Consider the following 26511-nt stretch of genomic DNA (forward strand, 5'->3'; position numbering starts at 1 on the left):
ATTTAGCGACCTTCAATCCTCCTCGCGGCGAAACAAATCAGAGACAACCGATGCATTGAAACAATTTGTTTACAAAATTGATTTCATCTTTCACTTGGCGAAATAAATTGAAGGCTACCCCGTGAGAGGACATTGGTATTTGGTATCATCACAGAAACTGGACCAAATATTCACGACACGGCTGTAAGAAACTCGAATGGTCTTTTTTACCATCTATATACGTTTGGGATTGGACTAAGCATTCTCTTACAATTACACGGCCTAAAACCCGCTTTCTTTGGTAGAAAATGATGCATTTTCAATTAGTTTAATATCTATGTTATGTTGTGTTGTCGGAAAAGTTGGCCTGTATGTAGGCCTACATATATATATTTAAAGGAGGTTATGCTTTCATCGGATTTGGTTAGTTTGTTGGTTGGTTGGTTTGTCTGTTAACAAGATAACTCAAAACGGTATGGACGGATTTGCATGAAAATCTTTTTAGGGGTGGTCATTGGTACAAGTACAAATCGATTAGATTTTGGAAGTGATCCGGATCTGGGTCTGGATCCAGGATTTTTTCGAAGGATTCTTCACCATTTATGCGAGTATTTGTACAGACAATGAGGCGGGGAATTGTTTAGCCTTGGCGGAGGTTGGCGCTCTCTGAGTGCTTTCCAGTAATATAATTGTATTCATTTATAGAAAAAAATCTCGAAGACACCAACCCATATGCACATTAAAGCTTACCTTACCTACTTGCAAGGCACAAGTTTTCACTTGTCCCAGATGGCCAACCCCTTTGTTCATGACTAACTAACCCACTGACTGTCTGTAACTTGTAAGCCGGGCAGTGTTATCGTATAGGATTACCCCATAATGCAAGTGAATAGGCTAAAACCGGCCCATTGCGTAGACCAGGTGTATGAAAAGATTTCCCATGATCAACCATTCTGAATCAATTGAATAAAAATCCGTACACTCTGGGGCCAGCTTTAAAAGGTTTTCCTTGTCTTGTGTAATAAGGAAGTCTAACGATTTCAACTTGAAGACACAGAAGTTACAGAGGCAGGGAAAGTGTGCATTTTGTATTAAGGCTTTTTGGTGTTCTCCGTTTTTGCAGAATGCAACCCAACGGGGGATCGTACAGCCCGGCAGCTTTGGGAACGATGGGGGCCATGTACTACCTGCACCAGCACGCCCAACAGATGTACCCGAACCATCCCCCCTCCGTGCCCGCACTGACCTTCGCTGAACGCCTCGCTGGTATGTTGAGTCTTACGTTAAAACCTGTGTGGTTCCTTCGCTGGTGCCCACTGATAGATTTTGTTTAACTGGTGACAAGAAGTCATAGTACCGTTCAATAATCATTGACAGGTCGTTAAGTATACCATCGAAGTCTGGTACCCTATCCATATTAGATCAAGCTGAGCTTACTTTGATATCAACCCGACGTAGAAACGTCACCACAATAATTATGTCGACCACATTGATGTATAGACCTTTCTATCGCCGACGCGTGGTTGGCACATTTTGACAACCACGGGTTGCTAAACTATGGAAGGTCCAACACTGCAAAAATGAAAAATTATTAATGATTTCTTTCGAGTTTACTTTTTTTCTGAACATAATCCCCAAAGCTCAATAGCAATGGGTTTCGAAAATGTCTGCACCTTTATATACAGTCCTTGGAATTAGTGTGACAATGTGCCTCTCTTGACGCGATGTTTGAAAAAAATCATTATCGATTTTAACCCCAGCTGTCTGCTAATCAGATCCTCTTTTCATTTTGTGTCCAACGAGGCGCCGATTTGCTTCAAGTTCATCAAAATTAAATGGTTTTTACCAAGCGGCCATCGAGGTCACAATTAAAATCTTTCGATGACAGTTTAATTTTGTCTAATAACTCCGAGATTGGAGCGGGCTATGATTGTTCCCTTCCCCGGGGCAACCAACGCCATGCCATACACCGGCACCCGTTCCCCTATTCTTCTTCAATTTTTACTCCCAAATCGCTTTATTATTATCATTTCGGTTTGTGTGTCAAAAACTCGTCTTATTAGACTATCTCTTCTTTTGTGGCGGAACTCTTTTCAAAAGGGCGGGGAAGTGAGTTAAAAACGGCGCTTGGGCAAGCGTGCGCGCGCTCGGGCCTACCGGGGCGCACGCGCGCTCATCCTCCCGATCATTATAGCTTAAAAAATGGCAATCCCTGGTAAAGACAGGACTTCATCTTTTGCCTGAGCCTATTGTTCTGGATGTTACATTTGTCATCCCGACACGTGATTTGTGGCGTCTGAGGGACGAAAAAAGGCGGGAGATTGGTAGGGGATGTGACTATTGTGTTGTGATTTAGCGCGGGTTATCGGGATGGGGATCGCACGCGGTATGTTGCCGAGCGATTCAAAGGTACGCGTGCAACATTCATTGTGGTCAAACCGTGAAGCGCTTGGCTGATTTTGAATGCAAGTTACCTCAACTTAATCATGTCAGATATCTCATGCAGATATTTGCTACACGTTATGAGACTGTTAGGAGGTATTCTCCATTAAAAAAATATTGCCACAGTTTGATTTTTATCCCGTTATAATGTCAAGATTAAGCGTCGGTTTTCATTTTTTTCTTCATATAACATTAAAGAGTACTTAGTCGCATGCATGCGAATGGTATGTGCAGAGCCAACCTCGTTTCCATGCTGTCGAGCAGTGCACTCCCAACACTACCTGCACATGCAGGAAAGTTAGGAATAGTCTGGTGCCTGGCTGTGCTTCCAATTAGTGTTTATTTTTGTAAATACAGAATCAATTCGTAGCAGCGTGAGATGCGAAAACTCAATTGTCTATAAGTTAAAACGTTACTATTGGAAACGAGGTTGAAAGTAAAGTAAGACCTGGGGACAAGGTTCGTGCACAGCCGCGTTGACAACAGCTGGTATTTGCAAGTCCCGTGGCGTCAGTTAATCGATTGAGGGCGCACCTATAGGGCCTATTGCAGACTACCCTCCACCGATCAGATCACAATGTTGAATTGCCAGAGCTTTGGCCTGATAATCATGCTGGCAAGAGACAGTTCAATGCAAAAGAGATTATCTGTGAGAAACCTCTTATTTTTTAATGGTTCAGATCGAATGAGGGCGCCCTAATTGTCAACATAATGTGACATCTGTGACGAGTTGACCGATCATTGATGTACCAAGAACGCGTGTCAATTAAGCAGTCGTATCCATTAGCGATATCGCTTGGTGGTCTTTCATCATCTCGTCCCGAATTAATATGTATCTCCCCGCATTCAAATCATCACTCAGCGAAGAAAAAAAATCAGAGAGAGAGAAAATGGTTCGCTATAGGCCTATACGACTGATCTTTGAGAGAAAGACTGCGAAAAACGGGTGACAATTTGATCATCCGAAGGCAAATCAAATTCTGGCAACGGGAGTCCCTCGTGTGTCCGGATCGATCCGCGGAAGATAGACCGATTTCCAGCCCGAGGCTATGGTGTAAACGGCTGTTCTATGACTGAAACAGTGCAGTTCCTTTATAGGTCTTTTGATGTGGTTAAACGTGATTAAAGTTAATTGGCGCATTATTATTTTGTTCATTGTCGTCAACGGTCAAAACCCGAAATTTCACAGCCTTTATATTTCAGGTTTATTTCGAAGTGTTTTGTTTGTCTTGTCGAACTCTGGATTTTTCTTGGCTTGTAAATTTTTTTTCCACTAAATCAATTTATAGCCACAACAGGAAAAGAGTAAGTCTGAAAAGCTGGAATCTTCCAGTGTGGAAATTCGACGTTGTTATTGGCATCTTATATGTGCTGATTTGTCCACACTAACGTCGCCATCTTGAAGCATCTGGGGCAGGGAATTGGACAATATGTCAACCTAATTTCACCAGCTCGGCACATCAGACAGGCATGATACTTCAAGTCTCCGAATTTTGGCAAAACCGAACAAATATAGAGTGTCTTAGAAGTTGGAGGGATACATTGCTCTTAAGACAGTAGCGCAAAGTCAAAGCTTAAGTGATAGCACAAGGCGGCCCAATAGGGATAAAAAAAAAGATTCCAGCTCACGATGATATTGGATGACTTTGATCGGACAGTAATATATTGACTTGTGATGGCTTGATTACTTCCAGTTCGTGTAAAAAAGAGAAGTAAATCATTCTGGTGTCGAAATGGGAAAACACACGTAAATATTTTACATTGAACCGAGCATTGCAGAAAATAATACACCAAACATGCTTTGCGTATATCTTTACGGTTGCCCTGTACAGCAAAACTGCTGTTATTGACAGTCGGGAACCTTCAACGATTGTCACAGGAAACAGACGTCGTATGTAGGGTGTTTGTTGGAGATAACCCTTCAAGTGTCTCTGCTTATGCTATTTCTATCGGTTATCATTTCACGCTGAATGACATTTTATCCCGCGATATGTACTTGTACAAAAAGGAACTACTCTAAAACCCGCCGAGGTACTCTACAGTGCACCACAGGCTTCAAAGAAAAGGAAACAGTTATATTTTTCAACAAAAGTAAAAGAAACGGCAGACAAACTATGCTTGTGCATTTGTCCAAACTGAAAAGTTCTCCAGATCGCATACTAAAATGTAAACAAAAAGAAAATCATAACACACCAAGTCTTAGTTCGACGAAATCCCATTCGAGTAAATAAAATCTAATCATCATAAAACCTTTTGTATTTATCATTAAATTTTGATATCAATATTTTTTGAGGATTTAATGTTTTTTCCCCTGTCTATTCTTTTCTCCCAGATTTCATACTTGAGGCCCGCTATGGCGCCCACAGGAAGCAACGGCGCAGCCGCACTGCGTTCACCAATCAGCAACTCGCCGCACTGGAGAAAACATTTGCCAAGACACATTACCCGGATGTAGTCATGAGGGAGAGGCTGGCCATGTGCACGAATCTGCCGGAAGCCAGAATACAGGTGCGAATGGTGTTTGCTATTCTTTGTTGTTGTTGTTGTTCCCCTATCAGGATAATGATAACCAGAGACCTTTTATATCATCCAGTCAAACAATCGAAGTTCCTGGGTGAACAGAAATCATGTGAATTTCCGGTTACTGTTTATTACAAAACTCATAATGTCGATTCATTTCTGTGAGCATTTAGCACAGACAATATATTGCTCAAAGTTTCCATATTAAAACCTACGATTTGAGAAAGGAATAGGCGTTCAAAATTTTACATTAGCAGGCAATATTATTGTACAACAGTCCATAAACATGTACAAGCAACGCATGAGCCATAAGTGTAAGAAGTGACCGTTTTACAAGAAACGATTACTTTACAAATAATTGATAACGAGCATAGACAGGCCTCGTTATTGCAGTATGGTATTGCAGATGTGTCTCTGCGTGTGGTTTGGACAAAAAGGCAGGGTACTAGACAAGTAAACAAAAGATGGTCTGTTATTTATATTTCGTATCTCTAAGAGCGGAGGAAAAATGACAGGATAAAAATTTAATTGAGACATTAAGAGGTAAACCAAAGTTGAAGGAAAAATTGATTTTTTGTTTTACTTTTTAATTTTAGGTCTGGTTCAAAAACCGCCGGGCCAAATTTCGCAAACAGCAACGCTGCAAGTCCTCGCCAGGCGACAAGAACGGGGAAGCCGAAGGTAAAGAAGGAGCCAAGGAGCAAAAGTGCGATGAAGACGGTGCCACTACCACCACGGCCGAGTGCCAGATTGTAAGGGCCGACGACGCGCTGAACGGTACCACCGCTGCCGCCCGCTCGCCTGGTCATACCGCGGAGGGCGGGAAGTCCGAGGAAGAAGAAAACATCCCGTCCTCGAGCTCCAAGGAGCGGGCACAAGATGCCGACGGAAGCCCTCCTGGAGAAAGAGGGAGCTCCTTGGAAGAGTTGGTGGTAGGTGGAGACAAGGACTCCGAAGACGAAGATGAAGATGAAGGTGAAAATGATGAGGACGTTGTGGTTGATGAGGACAAGGAAGAGATTGAAGATGTCAAGGATAACAGGAGTGATGTGGAATCCATCGATTCCAAGTCCAACCAAGAAGGAGGAACTGAAGAGGAAAGAAAGGTTGAAGTAACCTCAGATGACGGTCTGAGAGCATCGCCCGTCAGGAGTCTCAGCGAATCCAGTAAGTCCAACTTATTTCTTTATGAAAAGAAGGTTCTTTTCAACATAATTTACACATTGTAATAATCCATCACAGGTCTATCAAAACTCCATCACAAGTCCATCACAAGTCTATCACAAGTCCATCACAAGCCCTTCACAAGTTCAATACAAGTCAATCACAAGCCCTTTACAAGTCGATCACAAGTTCCTCACAAGCTTATCACAAGTCCGTCACAAGCATATCACAAGTCTATCACAAGTCCATCACAAGTCCATCACAAGTCAATCACAAGTCCATCACAAGTCCATAAAAGTCCATAAAAGTCCATCACAAGTCCATAAAAGTCCATCACAAGTCCATCACAAGTCCATCACAAGTCCATCACAAGTCCATCACAAGTTCATAAAATGACTTGTGATGGACTTGACGTCTGTGTTCTGTCACTAATTTGTAGAAATAATGTAACTGCGCTTGTCCCGATCACTTTTACGCTTTTTGAAAGTACACATAAAATTGACTTGACCTATGGCTTATCTAACCGATCTTTTTTTGCCAGGGGTTGAGCTTTTTATCATAATACCTTCTCGGGAAGTTGATACATGCCCCCTTTTTAAAATAAATCATATCTTTAAGAAATTGTATGTTTCAAAGATAAACCTGAACTCGTCAATTGTTTTTAAAATAGTAATCAATACCTGCCTTTACATAAAGTGCTTTGAAATCACTCGAACGCTTAAAGGTTTCGTGTCTTTGTTGCATATTTACACAGCACAAAGGCACGATTAGGCTCTGTCAATCTCATGATAAGTGGAGAATAGACTAAGCATCCACCAGCTAACACTTTTCTGTTCAGGAAAATTAATGTTTTGCTCTTTATGTACACATCGAGTTCTTCCTGAATTTTTTTTTTGTGGGGGATTATGAAAATATACCCAAGGTCAATAATGAGGCACTAGGCGATTCTTTTCTTTGAAAGTTACGAACCACGGTTCTTCATCTCGCGGAAATCCATTCGGGCGTTTAATATCCGTCTTTTGGCAGGATTGCGAGAAAAAAAAAACCACCAAAATTTGAAGCACTTTGGAGCGCGCCAGGAGGAATCATTATTACTGTTTCCGGAAGGAAACTGGTCTTAAAAGAAACACTTGATGCGGGCAAGTGAATATTATTTGTGCTTTTGTGAGAGTCAAGAATCGATGCTGGTGGAGTACCGTGTCTTGGGCTGAGCGACGGTGGGAATGGTCAGGGGGCAATTTTCTTGTCTTCCCGTCTGACGTTGCTGTTAAATTTGCTACGATGGATCGGTATAAAGCGGTATTGATAGTTATCTCCGGGTTTTTTTTAGGTGTAAGCTAGCGTGTAATCGCAAAGCCTTCGGGGGAATTCGTTCTTATGAAAAAGATGTGGATAGGCCGTCATTGATTGTAAGCGGGGATCAAAGGAACTGCGTATAGAGAGAAAAACGGTGGATGAAAGAGGGAAAAGAAAAACAATTTGTCCGCGAGCTGTTTCACCGCGAGCCAGGAAATTCTGAGCCGTGCAATTTGCCTGTACCGCCCGGGGTTATTTTGGCCCGAGCTTTGTCCACGCTGCGCGCCCGTCCGTAGGGGGCAGGAAAACAAGACGTCGGCAGAAAAAAAGACGTATCTTGCAGACTAATCGACGGAATAACTCGAGGGCGAATCTCCCGTCATCATTGAATCATAATTTTCCTTTCTTCCCTCATTTTTTCCTCATTTTTGTGCCTTTCTTTTCTGGGCTTCACAATGGACGGAATTAGACAGTAAAAAGATAATAATGCTGAAGGTTCGTTAATTTTTGTTTGGCGGTTCTTATCTGAAGGAGCCGGAACCACGCGGGATCTGTTGTGATTCAGTCAGGGTCTCGAGTCTGCAAAGATTCCCTTTCACCCGTTGTTTAGCTTCCGTTTAATTCTTGAATTGAAGAGACAAAAAATCAATTTGATTTTCATCTTTCGGAGAGCAAAACCCACCGTCTAATGACCTATCAAAGAGTAATCATCCTTTCTATCGTCAAAAGAGTCGAAGTGTTTTCCTAAGAATAAAACGCTGCGCACAGAAGCCCTGACATTTTGCATAAATGAAGTCTGTTAGGTGAATGAACTTGTTATTGCAATGTCAATAATACAAATGTCACTGACTTCTACATCGAAGATAACTTATTGCATCTTTAAAAAAAATTGAGAAAAATATAATCTTCTTGAAGCGGTGAACGATATTCAAGATTGACTTTTTGAGAAAAAAAAGTTCATGTGCCGAACGGTTGTTTATTTTTAAAAACCAAAAAAAGTTTGGAAATGATTTATTGTCGGTGATAGACCGATGGACGACCTTTGCAATCTTGTCACGTTGATTACGAATTCACCTTTCTCGAGTGTTGCACGCATGACGTGCGCGAGGAGCATCGTAATTCAAGATCGGAGCCTCGGGAACTTGACGAACCGCGGAGAGCGAGTAAAAACACCGTGAAATGAAGCCGCTGAAGCGGGCCTCTCCAAACAGCCGGAATCGCTGACTATCGCCGTCTTATTCGAGCTTGGTCCGAGCTTTGCCTGCCACCCCGTGCTTTGCTCATCAGATTAGAGCCTTTCTAATTGGAAAATTACTACTCTCTCTTCTCCCTCTGTCTTTTTTTACCCGGTGTCGTCCGAGTGTACCGAGGCTGAGAAACGGCCGTGAATTCATCCCTGGGATGGTGCCGAGATAATCAGTAGATTGGAGGGGAAGAAGTCAAGAAATCAAGGGGAGGTTTGCAGAAGAAGCGGGTATAGCGAGGCCCGTGCCCCGGGGCGCGTTACCCGCTCGCTTGGCCGGTCCTACGCGGTCCCCGCCGGTGATCGGTGATTTCATTATACGGCCGGTGAAGCCTCGCGATTCTCGTCCTGTAGCCGAACCCTAATATCTTCTTTGCCTTCTTTTTTTGATGGCTTGGAAATCAGGAAGTCTCGAAGTTTTAGTGATTGTGTCATTTACAAAGAAATCGACAAATCCAAGATCCGGTGCAACCGAGCGTATGATGAATATCTATGACTGCAGACAGCGCCTATGAATTTAGAGTTGGATTGTCGCGAACACCTTCAGGAAACTTTAAAGGGGAATCCAGTTTTGCAACAATATTCGTTTCCTACTCAAGTTTTGATGGTGGTGGTAGGGGGGGGGGGACTATAATCCTCTCTGTAACTGACTGACTGACTGACTCATCCACTGACTGTAATTTGTGGTGTAGACTTCCTAAAGTCTGACCTTAGTTCAAATATAATATGACTATACCCCGGACGTAACACCGTTCCTGATTGCGTGTTTTTATCTGCAGCACACTTCGTCAAGGGATATCATGATTAGTTCAATGTTAATTCATAAGAAAACAACAATGACGTCACATTATTGCATTATACTCAGTCATGCATGTACATTAAAGCATTTCAAAGAACGGCTTTCGTCGAGCTGCCACAGTGGCCTAGTGGATAGGGGAATGAACCATGGATCGCAAGATCTGTGGTTCGAACCCATGTTCATTTTCATCAAATATTTTTGTTGGTTGGGATAAGTTTAATTGAAGGGAAAACACTACGAGAAGGCCAAAAAAACGTTTTCAGTTTCTGGTATGGAGCTTGCCCCAAAAGTGGTGCGGCGACGCGGCTTTTATGTTGTTTTTGTTTTACTTTTTTTCTTCAAATGTCGGCTGATGCCTGCAAATGGTGCCTGACTGAATTTAGTGCAAAAAAAATGGGAGCCCAGAGAGGCCACAAAAAGCTTATACTCGATCGTTACCCCATCTAAAAACACGTTAAAATTGTGCAGCAGCAGGATTCCAGTCAAACCAGTGAGTTTGGCGGTTTTGAGACATCATCTTACATTGAAAAAAGACTTTTTAATTTTGCCAAAGCGCATGGCTACGGCGACGCGCGCGCATACCAGAAACCGGAGCCTTTTTTGGCCTAAGTGTCTTCCATCCACACAGCGTGATAAATATGGTGCGTGATGTGATTGGTTAGAATAAGATGTACTTGCTGCTAAACAAATATGCCTCCTGAATGGGCTAAGTCCGGCCCATTGTGCAGGGCCATATTCATGAAAAGACTTCCAGTGAATAGCCATTCTAAAGCAATTGAATAGAATTTGTCGCACTCTGGGCCCAGCTTTATTAGACTTGTCTTGTTTTAGCACCAAAAAAAAAGTCTCCGGTTTCTGGTATGCGCGCGCGTCGCCGTAGCCATGTGCGTCGGCAAAATGAAAACTTTTTTTTTCAATGAAAGATGATGTCTCAAAACCGCCAAACTCACTGGTTTGACTGGAATCCTGCTGCTGCACAATTTCAACGTGTTTTTGGATTGGGTGATGGTCGAGAATAAGCTTTATGTGGCCTCTCTGGACTCCCATATATTTGCACTAAGTTTAGTCGGGCACCATTTGCAGTCATCAGCCGACATTTGAAGCAAAAAAATCAGGTAAAAAAAAAAAAAAGCCGCGTCGCCGCACCACTTTTTGGGCAAGCTCCATACCAGAAACCGGAGACTTTTTTTGTGGCCTTATTGACAGCTAAAAATATTCACAAAAAGACGTGAGAATAATTCCCCTCTCCCTTTATATTATTTATCAAAATGTCATGTGCCGAATGTATCATGTATCGGTATTTCACTGGATATATACTTTTCCGGCCTAAATATAAAATCTGAGCAAAAGCACCGGTTTCATGCAGGTTTATCCTTAGGTCAATGCGCCGGCATATCCAGTGTGAACCAGAAAAGGTCAGGCGCCATTTAGAAAAGGAACGAAGAGCCCCCGGAACCCCATCTTCTTCACTCCTCTTTTGTTTTGCTAGTCGCCATCGACCGGGTTCGAATTAAGTTGCGAAATTGATGAAATAATTCGGTAAAAGAAAACTGCGGAAGTCACTCACTCTCGAATCAATCCTCTCCCCGCTTGCTAAACCGACTTTCTGTTTGGATTCCCGGGGGGAAGAGCTGCGGCCAATCTTCATGGCCGGCTCGAGCAGCTAGAGCGCAGCATCCAGCGCAGCGCGCGAACCCGAATCTTATCTCGTTGAAGCTGATATATTTTTTTCAAGCTCCCTTTTTCCCGCGGGTGCATAGGCGAGCGCTCGCGTTTCGAGTGGGGGTGTATTTGCACGTGAGAACCCTATCGATTTCCAATGACGATGCCGCGGCGTTTTCGCGACTCGGACCGGTCGGGGTACGGTTTCAGCGGCCAGTCGATACTTGTATAGCTGTCAAATCGGGTTTGGCCGCTGAAACTGATGCAAATTTTTTTCACGCCGGGAACTAAAAAAAGGAGAAGAATAAAAAGAAAAAAATACAGAAAAAGATAAAGAAGATCTGGAGGGAGAGCGAGAATGACCGATAATTATTATAGCGGGGAACTTTCCGGGGGAAGAGCTGAAATTTGAAGCCGTATATCGGCTGTTTGCGCCGGATTTTATTAGCGGGCAGGATTGTTTCGGGAAGTTTATCAGATTGATACCTTATTTCGTCCCCCGCGGGCGTATACGCGTGTAAAGTTAGCCCTTTTTTGTTAGCGCCCGCTGGAAGAATTATTGAATTAATCGAAAATATCGTGTTAGCCTTTGAAAACAAAATCACCCCTTTTGTGCCCAAATCGAATTACGGGAGCCGGCGCGTTTCTTTTCTTTTTTGCGGCCCGTGGATTTTTTTTTCTGAACAAAATGTTTTTAAGTTTAACTGATTGTTACGGCATGCGTGATATTTTCTGTACCAGATGTATGGGTTTTGTCCACTTGTTTTTCCATGCATTGTGAAGGTGAATGGACGATGAAAATGACAGGTTTTTGAGTATACACTCTTACAGAACAGGGATCGGATTTTATGAGAAACAGGTAAACGTGACAAGTTTGTAAAAGTTTCTTTTTGAGGGTCGAATCCGGATAGTTTTAATCGGGCGGAAAAACAATGTATTGCGGGTCGGCATCTAGTCGATAGCTAGAAGGATAATGGTTTGTTTTTGCATTCAACCGGGGACGTTGAACAATACAGGACAATAGGGTCCACAATTCCCGAAGGTCCACAATCGACGATCGTGTTCAAAACATGGGAGGTCTTCCTAAAAAGTTCAAGTACAAACAAAAGAGGGACAATAGGGGGTCCACGATTAAAGGTGTTTGCACACTTGGCTGCGTGCTGCGTTTCCTGCTATGACAAGATAAAAAGTTGTTCTCAAGAACTCGAAAAATTAGTCAGTAGTTTGACTTGAAACTTGGACAGTGTATTGTTCCTACCTATGGTTTAGGAAGAAGCTCAATTGCAGCTACTTATCTAATAATCTAAAATTGTGAAGCATGTTTGCTATATGCAGAACACTCTGGAACTCCTTACCAGACGAGTTAAGGGCAATACAGGAATCGTCTCTCTTCACACACCATCTCAAAACCCACTTCTACAATCAGTTTCTCTCTCACACATAATGACCTTTACCTTCACATACATTGACTTTTAACTGACCGGCGCCTTTAAATGACAACTATTTTCAGATACTGTGCGCCTTAACAAATGCTTTGTAATTATTATTCAACATGTTGTCTTTTCTTGTCTTTTGTGCAGGTGAGGGCAGCTGGCTGATTGACTCTTTAAGAGGTGCAGCTCTGAGGGTAGGGGCAGGGCCAGTCCACGGCCTCCCCCACCACCTGATGGAAGCGGCCTGCCGCAACTCCGGTAACCCCCACCAGCACCTGATGGCTCCCCACCTCCAGCCCAGCCCCTTGGATCTCCTGTGTCTCATGCAGAGGCAGGCTGGAGGGCCGGGCCACCACGCCGGTCTGCCCGGGCCCGGGGGCATGTTCCGCCCGCCCGTGGCCGCCTTCCAGCCCGGGCCCTTCCTCCGGATGGACCACCCGGCGGGACTGCTCCCCGGGTTTCTCCCGTCCGTGTCTCTACCACCAAACTGCACCTGGAATCGGATGAGGTTCGTGCACGGGATGGGCTCACCACCACCACCAGCACCGCCGGGCCCTCCCCATCCACCCCCGCCTGCTGCTGCTGCTGCCGCCGCCGCGGCTGCCGCTGCTTCGGCTGCCGGAAGCGTTCAGGAAGGTACCGGACAGTGCAGCTCTAGCATCGAGAGTTTACGCATGAGGGCCAGACAACATGCAGCAGCTATAGGGTTTAACCACATGTGCTGATGAGATTATAATATAGTTTTGAAAGACTTTCAGTGACGGGTCTACAAGTAGAGTTGTTACCATATCCCTATAAGTCATCAGAAATCACCATAAGTCGTCACAAGTCATAGTCATAACAGGTGAAAGTCATCACAAATCACTATAAGTCATCACAAGTCGCCATAAGACATGACAAGTCCCTATAAGTCATCACGAGTCAAAGTCGTCACAAGACACCATAAGTCATCACAATTCAAAGTCGTTACAAGTCACCATAAGTCATCACAAGTCAAAGTCATCACAAGTCACCATACGCCATCACAAGTCAAAGTCATCACAAGTCGCCCTAAGTCATCACAAGTCACCATAAGACATCACAAGTCGCCATAAGACATCACAAGTCGCCATAAGACATCACAAGTCAAAGTCATCACAAGTCAAAGTCATCACAAGTCAAAGTCATCTCATGTCCAAGTCATCACAAGTCATCACAACTCAAAGTTATCACAAGTCATTATTTGACATAAATGAGTCATCCTAAGCCATCACAAGTCAATATAAGACATCGCAGGTCACCAAAAGTCATGATAAGTAGCACCATGCATAAGTCAACACAAGTATATCACAAACCATTCACTCTCACAAGTTTTCCCGTCTGATATCAAGTGGCAAGCCATTCAAATGAGCCACAACGAATGTGTCATCCTCTGCCAAGGTTTATCCCATTTAACATGCACTTGTGAACTGACTTACGACTTGGTTTGTGACTGACTAGATTCCAACCTTGCGACTTAGTAAACTGTTGGACGCTCTTATAACCTTAACTGAACTTGGGTTAACATGTCTACTTGGGCCAAAACTTGGTATGGTGGCTTTTTAAGTAAACGAAATTGGAGTCAGATAAGTCAGATCGGACTGTCATTGACGTAATTGGGTTCATTCCAACGTGGGCCTGTATCCCGAAAGGCGATACAAGTTGTAAAAACAAGGGGTAAATAAATCAGCACTGGCGAAGTAATGGAATTGTTTCAGGGAATTCTGTCAGTTTTGTATATATAAAAAGAATGTTATAACGCTGGCCTATTTAACACCACGTTTTACGTTTCTTGTATATCTAATTCTTTTTTTCAGCGTGTTGTATTTTGAAGAGACGTCCATGATTATGCACACTACCATATTTTTGTTAGTAGTTTCTTGTGTCCTGCGTCTTGTTCTACATAGAAATTGATCACACTTTGATTTTCAGCTTCTTGCCTAATCACTCAGTTGAATGCCTTGTCTGTCACTCATGTTATCAACTGAAAACAGACATTAATTTTTTTTTTCACAAGTGAAAACAACTTTTATGTATGTATTCTCTGGGTGTACACTTCTCGCCTTGTGTAACAGATCCCGAACTTTTTTTGTCAGGACCTTTAAACAAATAATTTGCTGATGTGAACAGAAAATTAATGTTTAATGACTCTGTCTAAAGGAATTTAATGCATGTACATACAAGACGATAAAGGAACGATAATAGAATGATTTTCTGAAGGACTTTAAACACTGACGTGTATTTCTGTGAGGACACATTGCTCTCTGTACGCCAGGACTTTACACATTTACAATTGTTGGTCATTCTAAACTAAATTTGAATGAAATTATCACCACCATGTATATTCTCTGTAAAGTGCACTTTTTCCTCATTAAATTAAAAACATTAAGACAACATTTGCTGTGTCTTTGTGCCTTAATGACGGATGTTCTCGAGCTGAAAAGCATGCAAACTGTTTACAAAAAGCAGCATGTAGAGTTATTCACTAGAAAGATGAAGATGGTTATCTACGGAGAAGGGGGAAATCTGACATTGTGACAATTAAAAAAAAAAGTATCTATCAACACATAAATCGACTGTGTGCCTATCTAATAATAAATCTCGTCAAATATTGGAACAACGGGTTGTAGCCAACCTCCTGCACGGGGCAGCACCGCCCAGTCGCCCCATCTGCCACAGGCTGGTAGACCCATCTTTACCGGACTCGTCGCATTCTCTTGCTCGGAGTAGCAATATGCCTCGTAACCGCAAGCTGCGGTCCCAATCTACAATCAAGCCAAGAACCATTCCTTGGTTCCGGCAGCATCACCAGGCCATGCACGTAAACGCCTCGTCGGCCGCTGCCATACGCGTCGCTACCATCACCGCGGGCCTAGTGGGCCGGGCGCATCGCGGGCCGGGCCTGGGCGAACCCCGGTAACACGTCCCCCTAGAGACCCCCTGCCTACATGCCCACAACAAATATATCCTCGACAAGCCCTCGCTTTTGCTTAATCATCTAATTCGTTCGGTCAGCGGGTGGCTGCTTTGACTGACTGTTTAAGTCTGAATCGCTCCAATCATTTCCCATTACGTTGATTTTTTTTCCTTCTTCCTTCTCTCATCTCTTCTTCTCTCTCATCTTTGCCACCAGTCTGAGGGAGGAGGGGGGGGGGGGGGGGGGTTGGGACCCGGAGGCCACAATTTACCAAGTGATGTTTTGACAACAAAAGTCTAATGCACATAACCAAACGGTTGGTATTATCCGAGAATTGTCCGCCGCAATTTTCTTATCTGAACAATGAAATAATTCACGCGTGCTGTAAAGTCACCATCAAGATGATGGATTTAACGAAAAAAATCTCGAGATTTTTTTTGTTGCTCCTTCTGCACGGAGCGCTGAGAAATACAAGAGGCAAAATAAGAACTCATGTGGTTTGCTTTCACGACTACAATTTTCTCTGATCAAGGGAAACGCAGCCTTCTCATCACCACTGAATGTTCATGCTGGTATTTTTTAAAAAGAAAATTGAGAAAAAAATTGTGCATGCAGTCTGAATCAAACAAAAATACACCCGTTAGACGGTACCTTTATCCTCAAGTATTAAACGCCAACACTCCACGTGTCTTTAGGCTATCTACCGCAGTCAATCGTCGACATTTTAAACTAGCAACCCTAACCCCTAGGGCCTTTTGGCTAGGAACCAGCCTCAATCCTGCAAAATCCTCCAACTGCCACCACGTAAAAATTGGATTCAGTCTCACCCCTCCGAAATCATCCGTTATTTCTTGAATTTGTTCAGTGGAGGGGTGACCATTGCCTCAATCCTTCAAAATCATCCAACAATCGCTGTTAATGGGTTGAGGCAGTGCTGATGACATTCAGAAGCAGTGCGGATGATATCGAGCATACTGCAGGGCTCAATTATGCATGACTGAACATAAACAATGCTGGGTACAGCCTACGAACTCGACACAATGCATCCTCAAAAATCAACCGACACTTTTCTTGCCATTTACCCTCAATCCTCCAAAAAACCGCCTGTTATTGAGGATTGAGGAGGGTTTGAAAATGTTTGGCATGCTTTCAACAAAAACAAAAGAAAAAACAAGATAAAAGACACAAGACCGAGAACCAGAAAAAGATCGTCTTAAGACATCCAGCGTTCCTTTCAAGACTTTGCCTCATTCCTTTTGCCTCCAAGATGTTGACGAGGACAGTTGTGAGGGTGTGGCTGTACTCATTTTCACAATTAGTTAAACAGTATATACGTTGCATATCCAGGCAACAAAGACGAGCAACGGACAAAAGACCAAGAGTCAGAAATGGATTATCTCGAAGACAGCCAGCGTTCCTATAGAGACTTTTGTCTCATCCTTTTTTACCTCCAAGATGTTGACGAGGACAATTATGAGGGTGTTGCTGTACTTTCCTCTTGTCATCCTCAAGAAAGCCCCCGGCGACGTGACGTCTCGTGCCCGCTCCCCCTCACCTCATCCATTCCCCCTCTAGCCAAACCTGATGTGATTAAACTTGCATCATGCTGTTTGGCGTAAGTTAAACATAGGGCTTGTGCCACTTAACTGCTCGAGGTTGTTACGCTCAGACCGTTTCCCCCCCCTCTTCTTATTTTTTTTTTCTCCCTCGCAAAACCACTTTGGCTCGTCACTTAACTAACCAATACCTGCCGGGGCTTTGAAAACGATTACCGCACCCTACAAGTGATTACCGGCCGCCAGCTATTTGTCCAAATCAAAATAAAAGAGGGGGGTGAGCTCCGTGTAGAAACAATCGGAATATCGCTCAGAAACACGTTGGAGATTATAGACCAAAAAAAAGGAAGAGGAGGCACAAAAAATACAATTAAATCTACCCCGTTGGTGTCACGATCAGGGAAAGGGTATAAACTCGGCCTAAAAGTATGGGTTCTCTGTGTCTATTGAAAAGACGAATGGACCGGGAGGAAAAAAATAAATCATGTTTGAACACCGAAATCCAATTTGGAATTAACGGCGTTCAACCAGCAGCTACCAACGTTTAGCGGACAAGCTTGAGACCAGCGGCCGATGGGGGTTTTAGACCGGACGCCTATTTCACGCCGGGCATTGTTCAGGGCGCTCACGGTGTATATACACGGTATATCTCATCCAGAAAACCAGATCTGGCTTTTTTCTTTACACCAATTACGCATGAAAAGAAAATTCGCCCAAATTAAGAAGTTCCCACCCTTCCAACAACTCCATCTTTTCTTCTTCATCTTCACTCACTCCTCACCCGTGTTATCCAGCCGAGGACATAATAGAAGGGGACCCTCCAAGGGAAAGGACGATTTAAATCGATTATCTTTTTCGAAGAGGGAGAGTAATCTAATCTATTTTTTTCTCTCACTCCCCACAAGTTAAAGGTAATGAAATTAAGGGCTGGCTCTTGTTAGAAGAGAAGCCCCGATGCCTACTTCGGTTTCACGGTCTCATGCGTATAGCGGGGGGACGAGTCCTGCCTGGTCGCTTTACTGCCGTTTTATGAGTCATTTTAGAAAAAATCCTAGTCCAGTCGGGCTAGCTGCGGTCGAAGCATTAAAGGAGGCAAGTAGATAGAAAGACTCCTGTCTCTTCCAATGTGGTTTCATTCACGCAATTTATGGATTTTTAACCAAATTGTAAACGAAATTAGAAGTCATCCCTACATTTTTTTTCGCAGTCATTTCGAAATTCTAACACAAAGCCCTTCGCAGATTTTCTCCATATCAAATATGACCCACCGTGTATAGTTCTAAAAATCAATGATCGTATTTTGTTCCTTGGTTGAAATCGTGTAGTTACAATGTTACAAAATTGCGTGGATTCAACAGTCCGTGGTATTTTTGTATGATGCTGTAAGCTTATACTGCTTCTATAACGCATAAGCCTCCACAACTTGGGCTAAGTTCACCTTGACCTTCCTTCTTCGGACCACGGGGTCCATAAGGCTGCAGTGTACTCTGTTCACTTGCTTGACTTCATTCCAAGTCATCCAACCTAATGCGTTCCTTTCCTTCTTCTAGGGCGGCCAACTTTCCTCTTTCCCTCGAGCCGCCACGACAATGCTGTCATGCAGTGACTGTTATTCATTCATTTAAAGAGTGTGACCAACCCATTTCCACCTTCTTGACTTGACTTCGTCGCTGATGTTCTTAACTCCAGTTCCAGAGATAAGGTCATCATTCGCCATGATGTGTGGCCATGTGATTCTCAGAATCCTCCTTAAGCATTTGAATTGATCTAACTTTCGATTGTCTCCCTTAATAATTCTCCATGCCTCGCACCCATACAGTAGAACTGACTCGTGAATTGAACATCTTAGCTTTGTTTTCAGGGAGAAGATGTATGAGATCCAAACTTGTTTCAGCTTCTTAATTGATGACACGGCTTCCTAATGTCCTCAGTTCCTCCTCCAAGTTTATATGGCATTGGCTCCAAGACGTGTTTACTGTTTAACATCATTAAGTTTCCGCTGTTCAATATTTGGCTAAATAGCCTTGAGAAATGCATGAAGTAATAAATTGGAGGGTGGATGATATTATGCGTAAAAAAGTTGACTGCTATGCATAGTCGTCTTGAGACGAAAGGGTCAAGACAACGCTCCATATCCCCAAGAGGTCATTTCAGCAGCGCCCTCTATTGTCCAACAATTGATCTTAACATTTCATACCTAATATCCCTCTGCTCAGTGTCAGTATGATGTTAGGAATTTAATTATACCCTTTTTTCATACGCACAGTTCTTAGCTAAGCATGCTTTTCCAGTGCTTTTTGAAGTAAGTTAACTCAAGTTGAGCAGTGTGTTGACTGAATGTTGGCCTTGAAACCGCAAGAGGGCGCTTTAAGGGGTGATCTTCGGGATTCTAATTCAGTCAGTCAACCAGGTTCAATAATTAATTACGACGAGAAAGGATCGAATGGATCGGGAAATTCCAATCTTAAACAAAATGTATTCCCAAGAACAATGAAAATCTTTTCTGCCCAGAAAATACCTACTCGCCGCTATTAGAAAACCGGAAGAGTAAAAAATTCGACGATGGGCTTGAGGATTGGTAAAAAAAAAATGTGGGGTTCTATCTTTTCTAAAACTGACAATGACCCCGTGATTAATTCCTGAGCCCACAAGCTGCTCAGAGTCAGACTCTGTTTGGTTGTCCATTAATCACTTCTTGCCGCCAGTGAACGAAGCGCAGGATGCTCCGATCCAAGTCCGAGCCATTTCGCCGTTTAATTCGACATGATGGGAAGCCGTGTTTGGGAACCGCAGCACCGCCGCCTGTGGTCGCTGCCCAGGCCCACCACTCCTTTCCTACTTTTCCACCACCGATTAATAATGATCGGGAGTAGGGAAAATTGTCTCGTATGGCGGGATTGGAGCTCAGCCGTTAATTCTGGGGACCCGTGTGGCTAGTTTTGCCATGCGAGTAATCAATTCACAAAAAAGCATCCTGCAAGTGCTTCTGTGGTGGGGGAAGGTAGAGTAGGAGATGGAAAAGGACGGGGTGGTTTTTGTTTTGGTCCGCTTGAGCTACCCATTCGAGCAAAGTCACGAACGTCAATTCTCCCTAACTCATCGGCGAGCTTGGTTAATTCCTTACCCGCCATCAACTGGGGGAAGAGGGGAAATATGGTTGTCGCTTAAACACTCATTGTCACTCTTCCATTTTTTCCCGGTGGCGGGACACGGTGTATCACTCCTATTAGAAGGGGGGGGGGGGGGTTATAATAGAGAGACACACAGGCTGAACGAAAAGACTTAGTGATAGACTGGTATACTGGCAATTCCATTAAGGGTGGAATCGCCGCTGACCGGTTAATGTCTTGTTTACCCAAGCCTCGATTTTACAATATCGCGTGGAATAAATCACATTAGACAAGTTCTCATCATGAGGGGGTACCCCTTTTGTGTGCTTAATGTTGAACACCCTGAGTGAATCACTTCAATTAGCGTGATTCGATTATGGAGCGCGGGGGTCGACGGGACGAAGGGAGGGGGGAGTGTACGGGCCGTTAGACGGCCGGCTGGCTGGCTTGCTGCCTGCTAGCTTCGTTCCCGTCTCGGACTCTCTTCTCTTCTCCCCCTCTCTCCGGAGTTCTTTCCCGTGGTGCGGGACGTTGTTGTTACTGGCCCACCAGCAATCGCTCGCACACGGCCCACGCCTCCGCACCATTACACCGCTGATAAGATTAACTCATCGCGTGAGTTTTCCATTTCATGTTTGACTTGCGAGGGGCGTGATCATAATACGAAGAAAAGAAAGACCAGTTAAACAAAATTAAATCCTGTCAGACATTTAAACGATAAGATGAAAGTTTTTGGTGCTTTGTTCCATGGAACCTTTCTATCTGTACAGTTTACCACAAAGGCATGATGCACTTACTGCAATCAAGGGTGAGGACAGGAACATTGATTTGTTGTAGTGTTTGCATTTGCTATTGTCGTTATTTTCGCAAAACGACTTATATCAAAGCATTCTCAAAAATATCTTCTGGAGATTTTTAACAAACTGGCTGAACCGATTGGTTCAAATAATAGAATCAGAGACAGGTCTTGCTACCTGTTATTGTCTTTATACTAAACCATGCATAACCGTCAGTAATGATGTACCACGATTATTATATATATATTTGTTTACCTTGGTAGCGCATTCTTTCAATTGGGAGTGGGGGGGGGGGGGGGGGTGCCAAGGGGGCGATGCCCCCAACATTGTTTTTTTAATCGGAGATAATAAATGAATTGAAAGATTGCGTATGTCCCTCGCAAGCCTTCAGCTATACACATACCTTTTAGTTTCAATATCACAATGTCGAAATAGCGCACCATACTATATACTTTCCCCTTCTGAGAACAAACTATACTTGAGCCCTCTTGCCTCCCCCCCAAAAAAAGTTGCTTCTGGATCCGCCCTTGATTCTGTCTGTAGACACTGTTACTTGTGACGTCATATCAACGCACCACCGACAGGCAACCCAAACGTAAAAGCATCTCTTGCATGTTATTTTGCCAACGTTAAACAGTTAACGTCACCAGCTTTTAGGACAATCACATTTCAAGAGATATACACGCAGTGCAGAAGAAAGTAACCGTTTGCTGAAAGTTGGCATCACAAAATATAACATGGTCTATTCAACGTTATTTTCAAAATTTGCGTCTTCGATGGTAAATTCTTTGAAAGGTGTAAAAGACTTAGAAACCGATCCCCTTTCAACTTTTAGAACAAATTTTCGAATTGCAGACACATTTCGAAGGACTACCAACTTGTGCATCTTACTATCTCAGCCATTGAGATAGTGCTAGCGTCCCTTTGGGGAGAATATCAAATTTATATTTTTGTTGCCAAATATAATCGACCCCCTCCCCCCCCCCCCAAAGAAAAAAAACCTAAAAAAAAAAACCACCAGACGACCTATTGGTGCCGGCCAATTTAGCCAAGCATCAATGACTGGCAAAACAAGTGTCCCGTCATATTTTGTTTAATTTTTGTTCAACAAATATTTAAGATGAGTATGATATTGTTTGCATTACCAACAGTCCACAACAGACAAACGGACCGCGCACTGCCCAGCGAATCTAACCGACCGTCACAGATTATTGGATTAAGACACGCGTCGCAATTGTCCCGCCAAAAAAAAAAAAAAAAGACTAAAAAAAAGACCTGCGTGGTGTTGCTAGGGACTGACCACTTCTCCTCGATAGTGATTAAAACGATGTCGACTCGGGTAATCATGCGAAGATGCCCGGCATTCTCCGTGGCTAGTCTTGCAGACGGTGAAGGGAAGTCGGCGGGAAATTAAAGGTTGGGGAGAAAGAGAGAGAGACAAGGAGAAGAAAGATGACTGGTTTTTCGGCTGATTGGGGGAAGCGTTTATGGCGTGTCTTGGACGGTTTTTGTGCTTGATTGCCGAAGGCGGTACTGCCGGCCAAATTTAATAGTGTGTTACAACGCGGAGAGCTATTAGCATTGTGCCGTCGGTTCGTGGCTATTGTGTAGGGACTCGGGCTAATTGACTGGCTGCATTATCATACATGACTTTAAACGGCGGAAATTGCGGGAGATTTCAATTTGAGAGGGTAGATCTCGTCTCTTGTGCTCGGGATAATAAGTCAGCTTAATTCAGACGGAAAATATTAGTTTAGCGCATTCAATATCCGAAAATTGAAAAAAGGGGGAGTGAAGATGGGGAAATAAGCCCGTGCGCATGCGCATACAGGCACTGGGCACTAATGACACAATAAGTCGACACCACGCGCATACGTAGGCCTACTGAACAATTTCAAGATTGGTGTCATATTTGTTATTTAAACCAAATTTAACTTGCGACCAAACTGACTTTCCAAAAAAAAATTGCATGTTACAATTTTTCAAAAGTAATAACTATACTGCCACTCCTGTTGACGAGATTAACTTTTCCGAAACTGGGAACTTCAAGTAATTTGAGACGTTGAGATCTGAAAAGAGTCATTTGAAAGAAATCAAATATCACAATGGATCTGGAAAAAAATTGTATAAAAAAAAAATCTGTGTCCGATCAGATGAATAAATTTTGCTGCAAACCTGCACAGAACAATCAAATAACGTCAGTCTTTTTATTAAATTACTGACAAAATTGTGGAGACCAAAAAAACCCTTGAAATATATTCTGCCATCTCGAGAAACCAAGAAAGAATAAGTCAGAAAGAAAGAAAGAAGTGAACTGGATTGGGGGAAGAGAGCATTAAAAGACGAAAATGAAATTTACCTCCCGGTTTGACGGTCTGCAAACCCAATCAAATATCGGCATTGCTGGCCAACGGCTGTTGAGAAAGGATGAGCTTGAAGACAAAAGAATTGTCTACCGCTCGACCGGGAAAAATTACAGGGTATTATTCGTCCTCCCTGCCCCGTATAGAACTCGCTCAGGCGTCCCTTATAAGAGGGAACCGAAAATTGTCTGTTTTTATTTGATTTCGGCGCGCACGCGGCATTTGGAATTTGATGAAGAAGCTTTCATCTTTATTACGCGGGGCGAGATCTTGAATGATGGTATAAAAAAACAATGAAATTGGGGATTGTTCGGTTCGTTTTATTCCTCCCAGGTTTTTTTTTTTTTGTGTGGGGGGGGGGGGGGGCATTCAAGGTGACACCGTACCATCTCTTTACACATCGACATCTTTAATATGGTCTTTTTATGAACAGTGCGGTGTTTAAACTTAAGAGTTACTTCCAAAATCTGTGCTCTATGGAAGACCAATATGTTTTCCTTTTACAAACAGAAAAAATTTAAACACCGGACTTTTGTTTTAGCAGTTTGCTTGTAGAATTCATAAATTTGAAAGATTTTTTAAACGAAGAAACATCCGTTGTTTAACACGTTGGTCTCGGTCCATTGACATCTCATTAAAAAGATGAAATCAGCTTGTGACGGATGCAGTGTTTGAAACCTGTCAACAGAGGGCAGCAAACATCAGCACAGCATAATGCGGTCATGTACTACACAATGTTGCACAGACTACGGATCGCTCTATTAACTAGAACTAAGTAATCTCTATGAGCGCATGTGACACTAGCGCGCTTTCCTGGAAGGGATATTAGTGCACGGAGGGGAAAGACTAGACGTCGAAATGTCAAACACTGCTTGGAATTCCGAGAGCTGTATTGTAATTTACAAATTTTGATTTTTGATTTAAAAGTATGCTTAATGTTTTTTTCCGTCCCACCTCGTGTTAAAGCAATACATGGTATAGCGCTGAACCTTCGCTCGGTTCCAATGAAAGGAGAATATCCCATTGATAATAACAAAAAGAGTGTTTACAAAATTATTGTTCCTATCCTCTGTGTGATAACCATGCATAACGATATAAGGGATATAAATGAATGCCCCGGCCGCAAATGTTTTTTTTCTGCAGACTAGTAAAGTCATTTATCTTAATACGCATGCGTGAAACACGTCACGTGATCGAATTTTCTTTCTCTAATTGCATTTAACAACATCCTTCAGTCATCGATGAAATTTAACCTTCCACCGATTTATGGCTCTGGAGGACTTTTTTTTATAAAGGGAAGTTAAGTCCGAGAACCATTTCGTTACCAACTGACGCATGCGCATTATAGTCATTTACCATACTTGGTTGCAGAAAAAAAAATACATGCGTCCACGGAGCTGCTCAGCGCAGAAATTTCCTAGGCACAGAAAGCATTGTCTATACACTAAAATCGGTTGCCATAGAAATTGTCGTGCGATGCGTATTGCTTGTGGTATTTCCTAGCACAAAAATTTGCCAAGTGTTATCTCCATTAACTTCTTCAAGAATTAGGTCCAAATCGTGAATCTATATCTTTAAGAAAACACGACTTTCCTTTTTTTATCACAAGGACCCAGACTTTCCCCTTACCGTTGAAAACCTTAATAGAACATACTTGGTGTGTGCAGTGTGAAGAAGACATGAGTCCATGGGAATTTATTAAGGTCTGATTGCTGTTCCATGGCAACCGAGGATGAGTTGTCTGTCTCCATTTCGACATGAGATGTATCGATTCTCAGATCTTAATATTGTGCTCGCAGGTCCACCATTTCATAATAAAAAAAATTGTAGCCCCTTTTCCAGATTACACTATGTATCCAACGCCTGTGGTATGGTTAACCTACAACTCTGCCAATAATATTGTATACAGTCAGTTGCCTTGGTCCTGTCCGCTGGACCATCGATAAATCGGAGCGGTTACGAAAGACATGTACCTCCAGTTAAGGATAATGAACACGTATATCCCTTTCCATTTTTCTCACAGGAAATTTGACTTAGTGAGTCGCCCGGGCAATTCTGTCGATAAACAAAAGGTGAGCGCCTCACGGAACACAAGTAATATGGGGGAGAAGGGCAAGACGTGTATATCGCGACGCAAGTCAGGCGCGGAATAGTCCCCACGGAGGCCGCTGACTGCCGCGGCGAATTGATCAGAGCGTAAATCGTTTGAAACCCCGGAAGAAAAGATCCTCTCTCGGCTCGGCTATTGTCTCCTTCCTTCGTTCAAGGCAACCAGAGAGAGAGAGACGAAAACATATTTTTATATCCCAGATAATAGAACACGGTGTATCCCCGACGCCAATAACGCGATGAGGGCAATAAACGTGCGCGGTCGAATAAAGCCCGCGTAAAACGGGCGGAAGACTGCCGTTTAGCGCCGCTGAAAAGGCAGTATCGATCCGCCGGGAACAATTAACTGCCTTTAAAGCCTGGCTTCGATCCTCTGTGACTCTCTGAAAAATGAAGAAGCAAAAACGCGAAATGCTGCTCCGTGATCCTGCTGGACGTTTTCCACACTTATGAATACGTAATTGGTTTTATCTTTTACCTGACCGGCTTGTTCGGGATAGAAAAGGTTTTTTTTTTAAATGATTGGTTCGGAGTCCAAAAAAGGACCTTTACTGGAACAAAGACGAGGTCCACGCTGATAACCTTGATGTTCAGGCATTGTTCTCGAATTAAGAGATCGATGGCCGTACACGGCCGGAGAAAATTGACGCCAAAAGAAACATGATAAATTGACGTTTTCCATATAGCCGCCATATAGTGATTCATCTTCTTCATATAGAAATTGAATATTGCATTATGCCTCAGCGGGGCCACTCGCTGGACTCTTTGTTATAGTTATTAGGATGGATCCGTCGGCTCACGATGTTAAGTATTTTGTGTGGCTAGATCTGTCCCATTTTACAAGTTCAATACCAATTTGAAATTTCCGTGGGTTAACCTCTGTATATACTGATTTTACTTATCTTCCAGAATGTTAACATATACAAGGTATAAAATCGAAATGTATACCTTTTTACCTATCGTTAATATGGAATGGTCTGTTTTGAAATGTGAGTTCTATAAAGTCTGTTTTTAAATTCCTAACTTATGTTTGGAAATGTGAGTTCTAAAAAAAAGTCTGTTTTTAAATTCCTGACTTATTGTCCAAGGGATTGTGAAACACC

General features: G+C 43.0%; 1 protein-coding gene across 1 annotated transcript; it reads left to right on the forward strand.

The window, feature by feature from the left end:
- Positions 1–1049: 1049 nt before the first annotated feature.
- LOC119731513 (diencephalon/mesencephalon homeobox protein 1-like) lies at positions 1050–13537 on the forward strand. The gene is made up of 4 exons (XM_038204687.1): positions 1050–1245; positions 4754–4929; positions 5538–6108; positions 12686–13537. Exons 1-4 carry the CDS (start codon positions 1104–1106, stop codon positions 13261–13263), a joined length of 1467 nt encoding a protein of 488 aa, XP_038060615.1. The 5' UTR covers positions 1050–1103; the 3' UTR covers positions 13264–13537.
- Positions 13538–26511: the final 12974 nt, after the last annotated feature.

Source organism: Patiria miniata, unplaced genomic scaffold (assembly GCF_015706575.1).
Source record: "Patiria miniata isolate m_02_andy unplaced genomic scaffold, ASM1570657v1 HiC_scaffold_24, whole genome shotgun sequence".
Taxonomy (NCBI): domain Eukaryota; kingdom Metazoa; phylum Echinodermata; class Asteroidea; order Valvatida; family Asterinidae; genus Patiria; species Patiria miniata.

Bases quoted from the DNA above. Each gene is read 5' to 3' on its own strand.
- LOC119731513 (XM_038204687.1), top strand. From the start codon at position 1,104: ATGCAACCCAACGGGGGATCGTACAGCCCGGCAGCTTTGGGAACGATG. The intron at 1,246-4,753 runs GTATGTTGAGTC...CTTTTCTCCCAG, and splicing joins CTTCGCTGAACGCCTCGCTG to ATTTCATACTTGAGGCCCGC. The intron at 4,930-5,537 runs GTGCGAATGGTG...TTTTAATTTTAG, and splicing joins TGCCGGAAGCCAGAATACAG to GTCTGGTTCAAAAACCGCCG.